Here is a 17,088-nt window from a genome sequence, read left to right on the forward strand (position 1 = left end):
ACAGGTAATATAATGTCTGAGAAGTCCTTATTGTCCAGACAGTACGTCTCTCTCAAAGTTTCATCATCAAATATAGGCTTCCTGTCATCCATCAAAGCACGTTTTAAAAGGCTAAAACCTTAATGTACCCATCTTTTGAATATAGGAGAGTCCACACCTGGCAAAAAAGCTGTGTTACCCACAATAGTTAAAAATATTGAAACCTTGGGAGATAAAATGTATTTACTCCTCACTCAAAGCCACCCCTTACAAACCGCAGCAAAGACAATGTCTGTTCTAAATTCACTAGGTAAGCCAGATATAGGGCATGTAATACCGAAGCCAAGGGTAAGGCGCCTACCAAACTCCTGTCTAATTGCAAATCAGGACATCTCTCATTATCTAAAATCCAATCCTACATTATGCAAAGCAACTATGCCACGTTATAAAAGTGAATATGCAGGAAATTCAATCCTTCATCTTTTGTGCTGAGTTGCAACTAAAGGATGCAAAGTTTCAGCCATTTTCCAATTCAAGTAAAATCATAAACTAGCCTATTCCATCGAGGGGCCCTACATTGTAATAGACAAACCAGTAACTGTTGTAACATGTACAGCCACTTAGAAAATACAATCATTTTAACTACTTGTCAGGATATCGGCTTTACATAGTAACATAGTAATGATGGCAGATAAAGACCAGATGGTCCGTCTAGACTGCTCAACAATTTGCTTATGGTAGAAACTGCAACTCCATGCAGATTATCCCCATTTGTCCTGTTAAGGGTAGTAACTGTCGCTCCATGCAGGTCACCCCCATGCAGAAATGTTACATCATCCTTTTCTTTATGCCTTTAGGGATCTGCAGTGTTTGTCTCATGCCCTTTTGAATTCATTAACTGTTCTCGTCTTCATCACCCTCTCCATAAAGAAATATTTCCTGATATTGGTTCTGAGTCTCCCCCCCCCGGAGTTTCATATCATGACCCCTAGTTCTACTGTTTCCTTTCCAGTGGAAAAGGTTTGAAGTTTGTGCACCGTTAATATATGAGGTATCTGAAGATCTGTATCATATCTCCTTCAGCCTCTCCTCATAGGTCTTCTGAAACAGATCCCACCATTTTGGTCACCTTCCTCTGGACAGTTTCCATCTTGTCTCTATCCTTTTTGAGATATGAACTCCAGAACTGAACACAGTACTCCAAAAGAGGCCTCACCAAGGACCTGTACAAGGGCATCATCACCTCCTTTTTCTTACTAGTTATGCCTCTCTCTGTGCAGTTCAGCATTCTTCTGGCTTTAGATTATCAGACACTATCACTCCAAGGTCCTTCTCTCAGTCCATGCACATTAGTCTTTCAAACCCCATCACATACAGCTCTTGTATATTGCCATACCCCAGATGCATGACTGCACGTTTTGGCATTGAATCACAGATGTCAAATCTTCGACCACTCAAGTTTTCTTAAATCACTTTTAATTTTTTCTACTACTTCAGGCATGTCCACTCTGCTGCAAATCTTAGTATCATCCACAAAAAGGCAAACTTTTCCTCCTAACCCTTCCACAATGTTGCTCACGAAGATATTGAATAGAACTGGTCCCAAAACTGATCCGTGAGGTATTCCACTTAGCAATGTTCTCTCTTCAGATCAGGTTCCATTTACCATTATATGCTGTCTCCTATCAGTCAAACAGTAATCCACTTCACCAGTTTGGCGCCCACTCCAAAGCTTTTCATTTTATTCACAAGCCTCCTATGCGGGACTGTATCAAAAGCTTTGCTGAAATCCAAGTAAATCACATTGAGCGCTCTTCCTTGATCCAGTTCTCTAGTCACCTAATCAAAAAAGTTAAACAGATTTGTCTAGCAGGACCTTCCACTGGTGAATCCATGTTGCCTCAGGTCCAGTAACCCACCGGATTGTAAATAGTTCTCTATCCTTTCCTTCAGCAGAGTCTCCATTAATTTTCCCATCATAGAATTGAGGCTAACCGGCCTGTAGTTTTCAGCTTCCTCCCTGCTACCAATCTTCTGAAGCAGGACCTCAACCACTCTTCTCCAGTCATGCAGCACCTCTCTTGTTTCCAGGGATCTATTGAACAGGTCTTTCAGTTGGCTCATTAGCATATCTCTAAGCTCCTTCATCATTCTAGGATGTACTTCATCCGGCCCCATGGCCTTGTCCACTTTCAGATTTCCTAGCTCTTCCCATACATTCTCTTCTGTAAACAATCTTGCATCTACTCCACTCCCATCCATGATCTTGTTAATTAACAATGGTTCTTCTCCAGGGTCTTCTTTAGTGAATATTGAACTGAAGTGTTTGTTTAATATTTCTGCAATTTCGTCATCTTTCTCCACACATTGCTCCCTGACACCTTTCAATTTCACTCTACCACTTCTGGCCTCCCTTTGTTCTCTGAGATATCTGAAAAAGATTTGGTCACCTCGCTTTACCTCTTTGGCAATTCTTTCTTCCACTTGACATTTTGCTTTCCTTATTTCTTTCTTCGTCTCTCTCAGTTTCACTAAGTATTCTTCCTTGTGATCCTCTTTTTTGAATCTTTATGCTTCTTGAACGCTGTTCTTTTTGCCTTTATTTTTTCAGTCACCTCCTTTTGAGAACCAGATCAGTTACTTATTCCTTTTACTTTTGTTTACTTTTCTAACATATAGATTTATTGGCTTTGTAATAATTTCCTTTAGTTTGACCCACTGTTGTTCCACTTCATCAATTTTCTTCCAGTCTTACAGTTCTTCCTCCAAGAACATCCTCATTTTGACAAAGTCCCTATTTCTGAAATTCAACACTGGGGCATTTGAGCAACTTCGCTGTATCTTATTTGCGATATCAAACCATACCATCTGATGATCACTGATGCTCAGATGGGTACCTACTCGGACATTAGAGACTATATCCCTATTTGTGAGCACCAGGTTAAGTATTTTACCCCCCCTCGTGGGTTCTATTACCATATGTTTGAGCAGAGCCCCTTGAAGGGTATCCGCTATCTTTCTAGTTCTTGTATATTCTGCAGAAGGGATACTCCAGTCTACATGTGGCAGATTAAACTCTTCAACTAGCAACACTTCTCACTTCTTTCCCACCTTTTGGATGTCTTCGATCAGATCTCTGTCCAGAGGATATAATGTCATTTCAAGAGACTATACACTAATAACCCAAAGAAAAGAGGCATCCATAAAACAAACAAAACAAAATATCATCTGATGACAATATCCACTTCATAAGATCATTAAATCCACCGGTGTTTTTAGGAGACCGACATCATGATGATCAATGTGAGAAACTGGGCATTTTGATTTTACTCACACAGGGCCTACAAATCACTTTACTCACAAAACGTTATGCTCAGTTGATTAATCATAGGTATCCAAACTTTTTTTTTTTTTTTTTTTAATTATTATGCAGTTAAAATACTAGTAAGCAGTTACCATCATTAATTGATTGCCATTGATCTTTCAAGTTTCAACACTTGGATTTTGGCATGACAAAGACTATGTTTTGTATTCTTCATCTGAGGCTCAGGATTCTGATAACAGGAAAACATTCTAGGGTGCTAAGAGATTTGTTTGCTAAGCACTGCTTTGAAGCCTAAGTGCATTTAAATACTTTATTGCCTCTGTAGATTTTCTGGTGCTGTGAGAGTCCTTCCTCCCCAGTGAAGCTTTTCTAATGTTCAGAACATGGAAATGGTCTCTTGACTGTATTATTTAATATCTTGTATGATCACTCTTCGTAAGGAAGCTTTTATTGCAATCACTTCATGAAAACAATCTCTCTCCTGTGTGGATTTTTTGGTGAGATATTAACCTATCTTTCATAATGAAAATGTTTTCACATTCAGAATACAAATATGGTCTCTCACCAGTAGGTATTTGTTGGTGACTCTTGAGCTTTGCCTTCTGAAGGAAGCTTTTCCCACATACTGTGCATGTAAATGGTTTGTCGACTTTGTGCATTTTCTCATAATGTGAGAGGTCTCCATTCCTAATGAAACATTTTAAATGTTTAGTACATGAGAATGGTCTCCCTTCTGTGTAGATTTTCTGATATTGTGAGAGCTGTGTCTTCCTAACGAAGCATTTACCATATTTAGTTCATTAGAATGGTATCTTTCCTGAGTGGATTTTCTGGTGTTGGGAGAGGTCATGTCTTCCTGATAAAACATTGTCCATATTTAGTACATGAGAATGGTTTCTCCTATGTGTGGATTTTCTGGTGAGATATTACAATATCTTTTCAAATAAATCTTTTACCACATTTAGAACATAAGAATGGTCTTTCTCCTGTGTGGATTCTCTGGTGCAAGATTAGTATATACATTTTCTGATGTTGTGAGAGTTATGTCTTTTTACTGAAACAGTTTGCACATTTAGAACATGTAAATGTTACCTTTCCTGTGTGGATTTTCTGGTGTCGTAAGAGCTCTGTCTTGGTATTGAAACTTTTACTGCATTCAATGCATGAGAAATTATTCTCCCCTGTGTCACTTTTCTTATGTCATAAGAGGTATGTCTTTATACTGAAACATTTGCTAGATTCAGTACATGTAAATCATCTTTCCTGTATGGATTTTCTGGCAAGATATTAGTATATTCTTATGAATAAAGCTTCTACCACAATTAGAACATAAGAATGATCTCTTTCCTAGGTGGATTTTCTGGTGCAAGATTAGTGTATGCTTAGTAATGAAGTTTTCCCCACATTCAGTACATGTAAATAGTCTCTTTTCTGTGTGGATTTTCTGGTGTTGTGAGAGGTCTGTCTTGGAACTGAAACATTTTGTGCATTTGAAATCTTTCTCTTCTGTGTGGATTTTCTGATGTTGAGAAAGGCATGTTTTTCTACTGAAACGTTTTCCACATTTATAACATGAGCATGGTCTCTCTCTCTCGTATGGACTTTCTGGTGAGATTCTCTAGTGCAAGATTAGTACATAATTAGAAATGAAGCTTTTCCCACACTCAGTACAGGTAAATAGTGGCTTTTCTGCTGACATAGCATATCCTTTCAAATAAATCTTTTACTACATTTAGAAGATAATAATGATCTTTCTCCTTGTGAATTTTCTGGTGAGATAGTAGCATATTATTTGAATAAATCTTTTACCACATTTAGAACATAAGAATGATTTCTCTCATGCTTGGATTCTCTGGTGCATGATTAGTATATACTTAACAATGAAGCTTTTCCCATACACAGTACATTTAAATCGTTTCTCTCCTGTGGTGCATTTTCTTATGTTATGAGAAATATGTCTTTCTACTTAAACCTTTTCCACACCTACTACATGTACATGGTCTCTCTCCAGTATGGATTTTCTGGTGTATGATTAGTAATGCTTTCCCCACATTCAGTACATGAGTCTCACTCCTGTGTGCATTTTCAGCTCTTGTGAGATGTCTGTCTTGGTAATGAAATGTTTATTGCATTAGGTGCATGAGAAATTTATCTCTTTTTTGTGGATTTTCTAATGTTGAGAGAGGCTTGTCTTTCTACTGAAACATTTTCCACAATCAGTACATGTACGAGGTCTCTGTCCTATGTGCATTTTCTAGTGTTTTCAGAGGTCTGTCTATATAGTGAAAATTTTACTGATTTCAATGAATTAGAAATTATCTTCTGTGTGCATTTTCTGATGTGAGAGGTATGTCTTTCTACAGAAAGATTTTCCAACTCAGTACAAGAGAATTTTCACTCCCTGTGTGGATTTTATGATACATTATTAGTTTATACTTAGTAATGACGCTTTTCCCACACTCGGTACATGTAGATGATTTCTCTCCTCTGTGGATGTTCTGGTGTTTCAGAGGTCTGTCTTCATAGGGAAACTTTACTGCATTCAGTGCATGAGAAATTTTTCTCTTCAGCGTGCATCTTCTGCTATTGTAAGAGGTATGTCTTTTCACAAAATATTTTCCACATTTAGAACGTGTAAATATTCTCTATCCTGTATGCATTTTCTGATGTTGCGAGAGGTGTGTCTTTCTAATGAAACATTTTCCACATTTAGTACATGAGAATGGTCTCTCTCCTGTATGGATTTTCTGGTGTGATATTAGCATATTCTTCCGAATAAAGCTTCTACCACATTTAGCACATACAAATGGTCTCTCTCCTGTGTGGATTCTCTGGTGCAAGGTTAATATATACTTAGTAATGTAGCTCTTCCCACAATCAGTACATTTAAATGGTCTCTCTCCTGTGTGCATTTTCTGATGTCTTGAGAGCTGTATCTTTCTACTGAAACATTTTCCACACTCAGTACATGTAAATGGTTTCTCTCCTGTATGAATTTTCTGGTGCAAGATTAGTGAATGCTTAGTAATGAAACTTTTCCCACACTCAGTACATAAGAATGGCCTCGCTCCTGTATGGATTTTCTGGTGCAAGATTAGTGAATGCTTAGTAGTGAAGCTTTTCCCACACTCAGTACATGTATATGGTCTCTCTCCTGAGTGGATTTTCTGGTGTCGTGAGAGGTTTGTCTTCGTACTGAAACTTTTACTGCATTCAGTGCATGAAAAATTTTTCTCTCCTGTGTGCATTTTCTGATGTCGTAAGAGGTACTGTTTTCTACTGAAACATTTTCCACAGACAGTACATGTAAATGGTTTCTCTCCTGTGTGGATTTTTTTATGTCGTGAAAGGTGTGTCTTTCTGCTGAAACATTTTCTACACACAGTACATGTAAATGGTATCACTCCTGTGTGGATTTTTTGATGCTGTGAGAGATGTGTCTTTCTGCTGAAACATTTTTCACACTCCATACATGTAAATTGTTTCTCTCCTGTGTGGATTTTCTGGTGTTCTGAGAAGTCAGTCTTTGAACTGAAATTTTTACTGCATTCAGTGCATGAGAAGTTTTTCTCTCCTGTGTGCATTTTCACATGTTGTGAGAGGTGTGTCTTTCTACTGAAACATTTTCCACACTCGGTACAGGTAAATGGTCTCTCTCCTGTATGCATTTGCTGATGTTGTGAGAGGTACGTCTTTCTACTGAAACATTTTCCACACTCAGTACAGGTAAATGGCCTCTCTCCTGTATGCATTTGCTGATGTCGTGAGAGGTGTGTCTGCCTAATGAAACATTTTCCACATTTAATACATGAGAATCGTCTCTCTCCTGTGTGAATTTTCTGGTGCTGTGAGAGGTATGACTTCATAATGAAACTTTTACTGCATTCAGTGCATGAGAAATTTCTCTCTCCTGTGTGGATTTTCTGATGTTGTGAAAGGTATGCCTTTATACTGAAACATTTTCCACATTCGGTACATGAGAATGGTCTCTCTCCTGTGCAGATTTTCTGATGTGATATTAGCATATACTTATAAATAAAGCTTTTTGTGCATTGAGAACATGAGAATGGCCTCTCACTAGTGTGTATCTTTTTATGTTTTCTTAGAGCATACTTGCACATGAAGCTTTTGCTGCATTTATTGCATGGAAAGGCTCTCTCTCTTTTGTGTGTTCTTAAGTGCATACTTAGATAGTTCCTCTGAATGATACTTTTCTCACATTTATTGAATAGAATTGGAATTTTGAGTAGGTGTGATTTATTATCAAAGCTTTTTCTACAAGAGTCACATGGATAGGATTTCTTCCCTTTCTCCTCCCTCGGGTGAAGGTCAGAAGTCATTTGATCAAGGTTACTATTCTCGAAGGGTCTCTCTGTGCTCAAGTGTTTCTGATGCTCAGGAGTGACTGTGCTCTCCCTCTCACACTCAGTGACTCCATGTGGTGAGTCTCCTGCAGCGTCTCTCGACGACTTCTCTGATTTCTGCTGACTATTCCTTGTGTTTCTACTCTCCGTCCCCTGGGAAACATTCTTAAAGTCATTTCCTGATATTCTTGGCATCAGTCCTTCTTCCACAGGATATTCTTTTTGATTCTTCACCTCCTCCTCCTCTATATTCTGTGTGATCTTATCACTTGCTGGTGGTAAAAGAAAACATAAATCAGATATTAGTGACAAGAGAAACTTTTTTAATCCTATACTCAGTGTTTTGGTATTGGCACAAAGTCTAAAAGTGAAAAGATGGGGAGAATGAGATATAAAGAATTAATAAACGTAAGTGACCTTGCTGGAAACAGAGCGAGTATTCCATAAAGAAAATAGAGGGGGCAGAGTTTAATTTGTAGACAGAAAGTGGAACTATGGAGTTGATGAGATGGGCAGGACCAGGGCCAGGTTTGACCTGTACAAATGGGCAGGACCAGGGCCAGGTGTGAACCCTTTTTCTCTGAGGATATCAGGATGGTAATCTTCACCCATGGTTGATATCATCTGAGGAAACTCGGCATAGAAAACTTATGTCAAAGTTTCTAGAACTTTCTTTTTTCTTCAATTCTCCCAGGGTGGCAGTGCAGTCGGTGCCCACCAGCCATCAATGGCTGCCATCAGTTTCGATATCACATCCTTTTTATTCCAAGCTAACAAGTCCATCTCTAGTTTTAAGTGATTTCTCCGGGGCACGAGGACTGTCTATCATGGATCCCCATGACAGATGTGTCCTCTGCCTTGGGGCATTGCATGATGTCCGGGGTTGTGGCAAGTGGGCCCAGATGACCCCGAAGGGACGAAAGATCTAGCTTGATAAGATGGAACGCCTGTTTGGACCGTAGAAAATTGAGTTCTTGGCAATGGCATGAGAGGCTTTGGTATTGAGGGACCTTGGAGCTGCATAGATGAACATCAAGCCATTGATATCGGTGGGGCCATCAGTTCCATCAAATTTGTCAGCTGGAAGAGAAGCTGGAGACTGGCCATCATCAGGCTCCTTCAGATCAGAGAGGTCAGGTTCCTCTTCATTGACCTGGGCATCGAGGGAAGCTGAAGAAGCATTGACATTGGTCCCTGTAAATGCACTGTGCCAGGCATGGGGATTTGCCAGCTCATGCTGTGATGCCCCCAAAGCAACCCCGTGGTGAGGAGAGGTCTCCATCAGGGGTGAACCATGGAGCCCATCGATCCTATTGCCAGCCTCCTCTAGGTTCTGAAGAGGATCTGGTTACACCTCCTCTGTCCCAACCTGTCTTGGCATCAGCAATGTCTGAGGAGGAGCTTGAGAGGCATGTGCAGCTGTCTGTCAAGAAGGTGATGCGCCACTGCCGGCACCGTTGCTCCTGAAATCTCTGCATGCAGTCATCAGTGTTTTACCAACCCAGCTGGCGTCTGTTCCCGGGATAGAATCAATGCTCATCTGGGCACTGCCACCTTTCCCTATTGATCCGGTCATCATTGATAGTTCTTTAAAGGAGGAAGCGCCACTCAGACTACCAGAGACATTGGGGTCTATGATCTCCTACCCAGTTTCATCAGTGCCTTCACTTCTGAGCAAAGGCTGGGCACCCAGGGCCCCATATCCAGTCAATGACAGTGGGGAGGAGGGTACATATGACTCCTGGGGGGGGATGACTCATCAGTGGTCTCCAATGATGCTTCAGATGGTCTCCCCTCAGATCCATCTCCTCTAGAGGAGCGAAGGAAGTCCCCACCTGAGGCCCTCTCCTTCACAGGTTGATGGGAGATTACCAACACAAAATGCTTGATATCCTCCAGTTTGTGGAGTATCCAAAGGAAATCATGGCAGTCCTAGTACACAATATTCTCATGGAGTTGCTGTTGAGGATGTGGGAACACCCCCTCAAAGTGCCTCCCATGAATAAAAAGGCGGATGCGGTATATCTCCTCCAGAAGGCTCCCAGATTCGACAAGCACCAGCTACCCCACCAATTGGTGGTAGCTGAATCCATTCGAAAAAGGGCCAAGTGTTTTTGGACCCATTCCTCGGCGCCCCCAGGAAAGGACCACAGAGCGATGGATGTACTTGGGAGGAAGATGTTCCAGGGGGCAATGCTTATTGCTCACATAGCTGCCTACCAGCTCTACATGATCCAGTATATGTGGGACATCTGGAAGCAGCTGCAGCATGTGGCCAAGTAGTTGCCGCAGCAGCAGCAGCAGCAGGATACACTCCAGTTGCTGGTACATAAGGGCCTATGATGCTTTCAAATGGCGAAGGTCTCTGCAGCGGGAATCAGTGCCCACAGAATGGCATGGCTGCAGGCCTTGGATCTCTAACCAGAGTGCAGGAGTGGCTCGCTGAAGTGCCAAGCACTGGAGAGAATCAGACTGATTGGAAAGGACTTGCTCAAGAGAAAAGAGCAAAATAACCAATCTCAGGTACCAGGCCAGATCAGAACAATGTAGGAGCTGGAATCAGGATGAAAGTCAGAAATGACCTTCAATAAATCAGCCCCTGGGTCTGCAAAACATGCAGATAATGCAATCCTTACCGAGGGAGCTCAGGATCTCGTAATTCTCCTTCATCACCTCCCTGTAAAGCTCCTTCTGCTCTTCATCTAAATACCCCCACTCCTCCTGGGAGAAAGAGACAGCGATGTCCTCAAACGTCACCGGCACCTGAAACACAAACCAGAAACACTCAGGGACACGTGGAGGGGCCCAGCGTGCATTAGATCTCAGCTGGATTTATTCTCCTCACATTTTATCATGGAAGAGAGGATCCCAGCTTCCCTCTCCCCCAGGCACTGTCACATGTTCCCCTCCTACAGTCATTTTCCTCCATGGACCCCAGGGTCTGCAAATCAAACTGCAAAGAGATTCTCTAATATCAGAAACACAGAATATGAAATGGTATTGCCTGAATAAATCACTGTATAATAAAACTGAAGCTGTAAGAGAGCAACAGAGTTTAATTTCTGGGGGAGTGGCCTGGAACGGAGCCCCTACACTTTTTCTCTTCAGATATAAGAGCCAGAACAGCAGGGAAAATAATCTCCAGCGCCTCCCCTCCAGGAATCCTGCAGGGAAGAAGGGAGGAGACAGAGCAGAGAAAGAGTCGCTCTGCTCCATAATCCAGCCCCTCCCCATCCAGGAATCCCGCAGGGAAGAAGGGAGGAGACAGAGCAGAGAAAGAGCTGCTCTGCTCCCTAATCCAGCCCCTCCCCTTCCAGGAATCCTGCAGGAAAGAAGGGAGGAGACAGAGCAGAGAAAGAGCCGCTCTGCTCCCTAATCCAGCCCCTCCCCTTCCAGGAATCCTGCAGGGAAGAAGGGAGGAGACAGAGCAGAGAAAGAGCTGCTCTGCTCCCTAATCCAGCCCCTCCCCTTCCAGGAATCCTGCAGGGAAGAAGGGAGGAGACAGAGCAGAGAAAGAGCTGCTCTGCTCCCTAATCCAGCCCCTCCCCTTCCAGGAATCCTGCAGGGAAGAAGGGAGGAGACATAGCAGAGAAAGAGCCGCTCTGCTCCCTAATCCAACCCCTCCCCTTCCAGGAATCCTGCAGGAAGAATGGAGGAGACAGAGCAGAGAAAGAGCCTTTCTGCTCCCTAATCTAGCCCCCTCCCCTTCCAGGAATCCTGCAGGGAAGAAGGAGGAGAAGGAGCAGAGAAAGAGCCGCTCTGCTCCCTAATCCAGCCCCTCCCCTTCCAGGAATCCTGCAGGGAAGAAGGGAGAAGACAGAGCAGAGAAAGAGGTGCTCTGCTCCCTAATCCAGCCCCTCCCCTTCCAGGAATCCTGCAGGGAAGAAGGGAGGAGACACAGCAGAGAAAGAGCCGCTCTGCTCCCTAATCCAGCCCCTCCCCTTCTAGGAATCCTGCAGGGAAGAAGGGAGAAGACAGAGCAGAGAAAGAGGTGCTCTGCTCCCTAATCCAGCCCCTCCCCTTCCAGGAATCCTGCAGGGAAGAAGGGAGGAGACACAGCAGAGAAAGAGCCGCTCTGCTCCCTAATCCAGCCCCTCCCCTTCTAGGAATCCTGCAGGGAAGAAGGGAGAAGACAGAGCAGAGAAAGAGGTGCTCTGCTCCCTAATCCAGCCCCTCCCCTTCCAGGAATCCTGCAGGGAAGAAGGGAGGAGACACAGCAGAGAAAGAGCCGCTCTGCTCCCTAATCCAGCCCCTCCCCTTCTAGGAATCCTGCAGGGAAGAAGGGAGAAGACAGAGCAGAGAAAGAGGTGCTCTGCTCCCTAATCCAGCCCCTCCCCTTCCAGGAATCCTGCAGGGAAGAAGGGAGGAGACACAGCAGAGAAAGAGCCGCTCTGCTCCCTAATCCAGCCCCTCCATTCTAGGAATCCTGCAGGGAAGAAGGGAGAAGACAGAGCAGAGAAAGAGGTGCTCTGCTCCCTAATCCAGCCCCTCCCCTTCCAGGAATCCTGCAGGGAAGAAGGGAGGAGACACAGCAGAGAAAGAGCCGCTCTGCTCCCTAATCCAGCCCCTCCCCTTCCAGGAATCCTGCAGGGAAGAAGGGAGGAGACAGAGCAGAGAAAGAGCTGCTCTGCTCCCTAATCCAGCCCCTCCCCTTCCAGGAATCCTGCAGGAAAGAAGGGAGGAGACAGAGCAGAGAAAGAGCCGCTCTGCTCCCTAATCCAGCCCCTCCCCTTCCAGGAATCCTGCAGGGAAGAAGGGAGGAGACACAGCAGAGAAAGAGCCGCTCTGCTCCCTAATCTAGCCCCTCCCCTTCCAGGAATCCTGCAGGGAAGGGAGGAGACAGAGCAGAGAAAGAGCCGCTCTGCTCCCTAATCCAGCCCCTCCCCTTCCAGGAATCCTGCAGGGAAGAAGGGAGGAGACACAGCAGAGAAAGAGCCGCTCTGCTCCCTAATCTAGCCCCTCCCCTTCCAGGAATCCTGCAGGGAAGGGAGGAGACAGAGCAGAGAAAGAGCCGCTCTGCTCCCTAATCCAGCCCCTCCCCTTCCAGGAATCCTGCAGGGAAGAAGGGAGGAGACACAGCAGAGAAAGAGCCGCTCTGCTCCCTAATCCAGCCCCTCCCCTTCTAGGAATCCTGCAGGGAAGAAGGGAGAAGACAGAGCAGAGAAAGAGGTGCTCTGCTTCCTAATCCAGCCCCTCCCCTTCCAGGAATCCTGCAGGGAAGAAGGGAGGAGACACAGCAGAGAAAGAGCCACTCTGCTCCCTAATCCAGCCCCTCCCCTTCTAGGAATCCTGCAGGGAAGAAGGGAGAAGACAGAGCAGAGAAAGAGGCGCTCTGCTCCCTAATCCAGCCCCTCCCCTTCCAGGAATCCTGCAGGAAAGAAGGGAGGAGACAGAGCAGAGAAAGAGCCGCTCTGCTCCCTAATCCAGCCCCTCCCCTTCCAGAAATCCTGCAGGGAAGAAGGGAGGAGACAGAGCAGAGAAAGAGCCGCTCTGCTCCCTAATCCAGCCCCTCCCCTTCCAGGAATCCTGCAGGGAAGAAGGGAGGAGACAGAGCAGAGAAAGAGCCGCTCTGCTCCCTAATTCAGCCCCTCCCCTTCCAGGAATCCTGCAGGGAAGAAGGGAGGAGACAGAGCAGAGAAAGAGCCGCTCTGCTCCCTAATCCAACCCCTCCCCTTCCAGGAATCCTGCAGGAATAATGGAGGAGACAGAGCAGAGAAAGAGCCTTTCTGCTCCCTAATCCAGCCCCTCCCCTTCCAGGAATCCTGCAGGGAAGGAGAAGGAGCAGAGAAAGTGCCGCTCTGCTCCCTAATCCAGCCCCTCCTCTTCCAGGAATCCTGCAGGGAAGAAGGGAGGAGACAGAGCAGAGAAAGAGCCGCTCTGCTCCCTAATCCAGCCCCTCCCCTTCCAGGAATCCTGCAGGGAAGAAGGGAGGAGACACAGCAGAGAAAGAGCCGCTCTGCTCCCTAATCCAGCCCCTCCCCTTCTAGGAATCCTGCAGGGAAGAAGGGAGAAGACAGAGCAGAGAAAGAGGTACTCTGCTCCCTAATCCAGCCCCTCCCCTTCCAGGAATTCTGCAGGGAAGAAGGGAGGAGACAGAGCAGAGAAAGAGGCGCTCTGCTCCCTAATCCAGCCCCTCCCCTTCCAGGAATCCTGCAGGGAAGAAGGGAGGAGACAGAGCAGAGAAGAGCTGCTCTGCTCCCTAATCCAGCTCCTCCCCTTCTGTTCCACCTCCAGCTGAAGCTTAGATCAGGGCTTCTCAAACCTGTCCTGGGGACCCCATAGCCACTCGGGTTTTCAGGATATCCACAATGAATGTGCATGAGGTAAATTTGCATATCATGGAATCTCAGTGTATGCAAATTTATCACATGCATATTCATTTTGGATATCCTGAAAACCCAACTGGCTGTGGGATCCCCAGGGCAGATTTAGGAAGCCCTGGCCTATAGGGCTCATGGTATCCTGCAGAGCAGGTGTAGGCAACTCTGGTCCTCGAGAGCCGCAAACAAGCCTGGTTTTCAGGATATCCATAATGAATATGCATGAGATAGATTTGCATGTTCTGCCTCTATTGTAGGCAGATCTACCTCAAGCATATTCATTGTGGATATCCTGATAACCAGGCCTGTTTGCGGCTCTCAAGGACTGGAGTTGACCACCCCTAGTGTAGAGACCTCTGCTGGGGCTGCTGAGAGAAGAAATGTCCTCTGGAGTCCTCTGCTGGGGCCAGCATACAAATGAGCCTTAAATTCTCTGGTGCTAGAAATAATGTGGGGGACCACGATGCTTAAACCTAGATGGCTTGCAGTGTCCTCTTACAAAACAGCTCACAGGCAAATGTAGGCAATAGGAACCACAAAACATTTTATAAAGAAATATTTTCAAAAACTGTCATAAATAAGCAGAGAGTGAGATTTCTCACTAAAAAGTGGTTACAAAATTGTATGAACCACCGAAATGCTATACTGCTCAAATATCTTTAAACATAGGCCATTTTGACCTATGTTTAAAGATATTTGAGCAGTATAGCATTTCGGTGGTTCATACAATTTTGTAACCACTTTTTAGTGAGAAATCTCACGTTCAGCTTATTTATGACAGTCTCGTAAGGGTTCTTTATAAAACGTTTTCTGGTTCCTATCACATACATTTCCCTATGTGCTATTTTGTAAGAGTGGTCAACTCCACTGCCAAAAGATAAGGGTTACCTTTTTGGCTTTTGCCGTGTCCTCTGACATCTGCTGGAGCTGCTGGGAAAAAGTACGCAAATAAACTTTTTAATATTCAGGAGGTAGAAACAGCCTGGGAGCTAAGGCATAAACAATTTGTGGTGCCTTCCAGACTCCTCTGCAGGGAAAAGGCTGCAAATAAGCCTTCAGATCCATTTGTGCTCAAAGGAGTGCGGGGGCCATAAAAGCTGAAATCTACAAGGCTTGCAGTGTCCTCTGGGGTTCTCTGATTTAGCTTCTCAGGAAAGTAAGCAAATAAGCCTTCCAGTTCTCTGCTGTTGGAAACAGTTCATTGCTGTGGAAACAATATGGTGCTGAGGAAGCCTAAACCTGGAATGCTCTGCTCAGGATGCTGGGAGACGTATTCAGATAAACCTTCCAGTCCTCTCCTACAGACAGACACCTCTTCCTTCTAAGTGCATCTATATATAGTGCTGCCTGTCAGAAGCAGAGGACTGGAAGGCTGTATCAGAGGCAGGATGGCATCCCCTGCCCCCCTTCTACCTGCTGAGCAGAAAGCCCTGCGGCCATTCTCCTGCCCCTTCTCCAGAGCAGGATTTCCAGCCCCGGCTCCCTCCCTGCACGGTCCCTGGGGTGGGGGATGGGAACAGTCCCAGGCTGCATCCCCTGCCCCCCTCCTACCTGCTGAGCAGAAAGCCCTGCAGCCATTCTCCTGCCCCTTCTCCAGAGCAGGATTTCCAGCCCCGGCTCCCTCCCTGCACGGTCCCTGGGGTGGGGGATGGGAACAGTCCCAGGCTGCATCTCCTGCCCCCCTCCTACCTGCTGAGCAGAAAGCCCTGCAGCCATTCTCCTGCCCCTTCTCCAGAGCAGGATTTCCAGCCCCGGCTCCCTCCCTGCACGGTCCCTGGGGTGGGGGATGGGATCAGTCCCAGGCTGCATCCCCTGCCCCCCTCCTACCTGCTGAGCAGAAAGCCCTGCAGCCATTCTCCTGCCCCTTCTCCAGAGCAGGATTTCCAGCCCCTGGGGTGAGGGCTCTCCAGCGTTTCCCAGTCTCAGCGCTGCCGTGCACAGCAAGCCCCGCCCCTAAACAAGACTTGGAAGGGCTCTGTGAATTGTGGGAAGTGGAGTCCCAGGTTGTCGATTGCTCTAATTGGCTGATTTAATAAGCTCAGTTCCGGTTATAAAAAGCAAAATAGGTAACTCTGGTTCTAACAGAGGCAGGGGACTGATTGCAAATCCCTGTAGGGAGAGGGGAAGCAGGAGGGAGGGAGGCTAGAGAAAAGGAACAGAGCAGGGAGCAGTGAAAGAGAGAGAGGGAGGAGGGAATTGAGAGAGTCCTGGGACAGAGCACAGAGAGGGGAAGCAAAAGAGAGGGATCCTGGGGTTGAGCGGCCTCTGACTGCTGCCCTCTGCCACCCCCGCCCAGCACTGACAGCAGGAGCTGAGGCTGCACACAAGGCTGCAGGATTCAGGATCAGCTGGGACTGCACTCTCAGGAATATTGGGACTGGCAGACTGGGAGCTCAGATTCATACATTATACCTGGAAGGAGAGCATCAGCTGATGAGGAAGGAAGCAATCCTGGAGCTAGGACCTGCCCTCAGGATGATGTAGTATCCTCTAGCACTGAGAATAGTTCTCCAGGAGCACGGGCCCAGGAGGGAAGACTGGGAGCTCAGATTCATACATTATACCTGGAAGGAGAGCATCAGCTGATGAGGAAGGAAGCAATCCTGGAGCTAGGACCTGCCCTCAGGATGATGTGGTATCCTCTAGCACTGAGAATAGTTCTCCAGGAGCAGGGACCCAGGAGGGAAGACTGGGAGCTCAGATTCATACATTATACCTGGAAGGAGAGCATCAGCTGATGAGGAAGGAAGCAATCCTGGAGCTAGGACCTGCCCTCAAGATGATGTGGTATCCTCTAGCACTGAGAATAGTTCTCCAGGAGCAGGGCCCCAGGAGGGCAGACTGGGAGCTCAGATTCATACATTATCTGATTTATAGAAATAACAGAGAAACATAGAAACATGACAGCAGGAAAAGGCTCCACAGCCTATGGAGTCTGCCCATCCACACCAACTATTCAGAGTTACAGTCCCTTCCCCTCCCTCAGAAATCCTCTGTGTGTATCCCATGCTTTCCTGAATTCAGATCCTGTCCTCATTCCCACCACCTGCACAGGGAGACTGCTCCAGGCATCCACTTCCTTCTCTGTAAAGAAATATTT

At 45.8% G+C, this 17,088-nt stretch overlaps 1 protein-coding gene across 1 annotated transcript; it reads right to left on the reverse strand.

Annotated features, from left to right (window-relative positions):
• Window positions 1-3,871: 3,871 nt before the first annotated feature.
• On the reverse strand, window positions 3,872-16,159 carry LOC115083613 (oocyte zinc finger protein XlCOF6-like). The gene is made up of 3 exons (XM_029587534.1): window positions 15,816-16,159; window positions 10,305-10,431; window positions 3,872-7,940 (listed from the first exon to the last, which is right to left on the reverse strand). The coding sequence occupies exons 1-3, from the start codon at window positions 15,840-15,842 to the stop codon at window positions 5,950-5,952; spliced, it is 2,145 nt and encodes a 714-aa protein (XP_029443394.1). The 5' UTR covers window positions 15,843-16,159; the 3' UTR covers window positions 3,872-5,949.
• Between the last annotated feature and the right edge of the window lie 929 nt (window positions 16,160-17,088).

This window comes from Rhinatrema bivittatum, chromosome 2 (assembly GCF_901001135.1).
Source record: "Rhinatrema bivittatum chromosome 2, aRhiBiv1.1, whole genome shotgun sequence".
NCBI lineage: Eukaryota > Metazoa > Chordata > Amphibia > Gymnophiona > Rhinatrematidae > Rhinatrema > Rhinatrema bivittatum.

Coding starts and splice junctions, on each gene's coding strand:
- LOC115083613 (XM_029587534.1), bottom strand. CDS start 15,842: ATGGCTGCAGGGCTTTCTGCTCAGCAG. Junction 10,432..15,815: donor CAGGGCTTTCTGCTCAGCAG/GTAGGAGGGGGG, acceptor TTTGTGTTTCAG/GTGCCGGTGACGTTTGAGGA. Junction 7,941..10,304: donor CGAGATCCTGAGCTCCCTCG/GTAAGGATTGCA, acceptor TTTTACCACCAG/CAAGTGATAAGATCACACAG.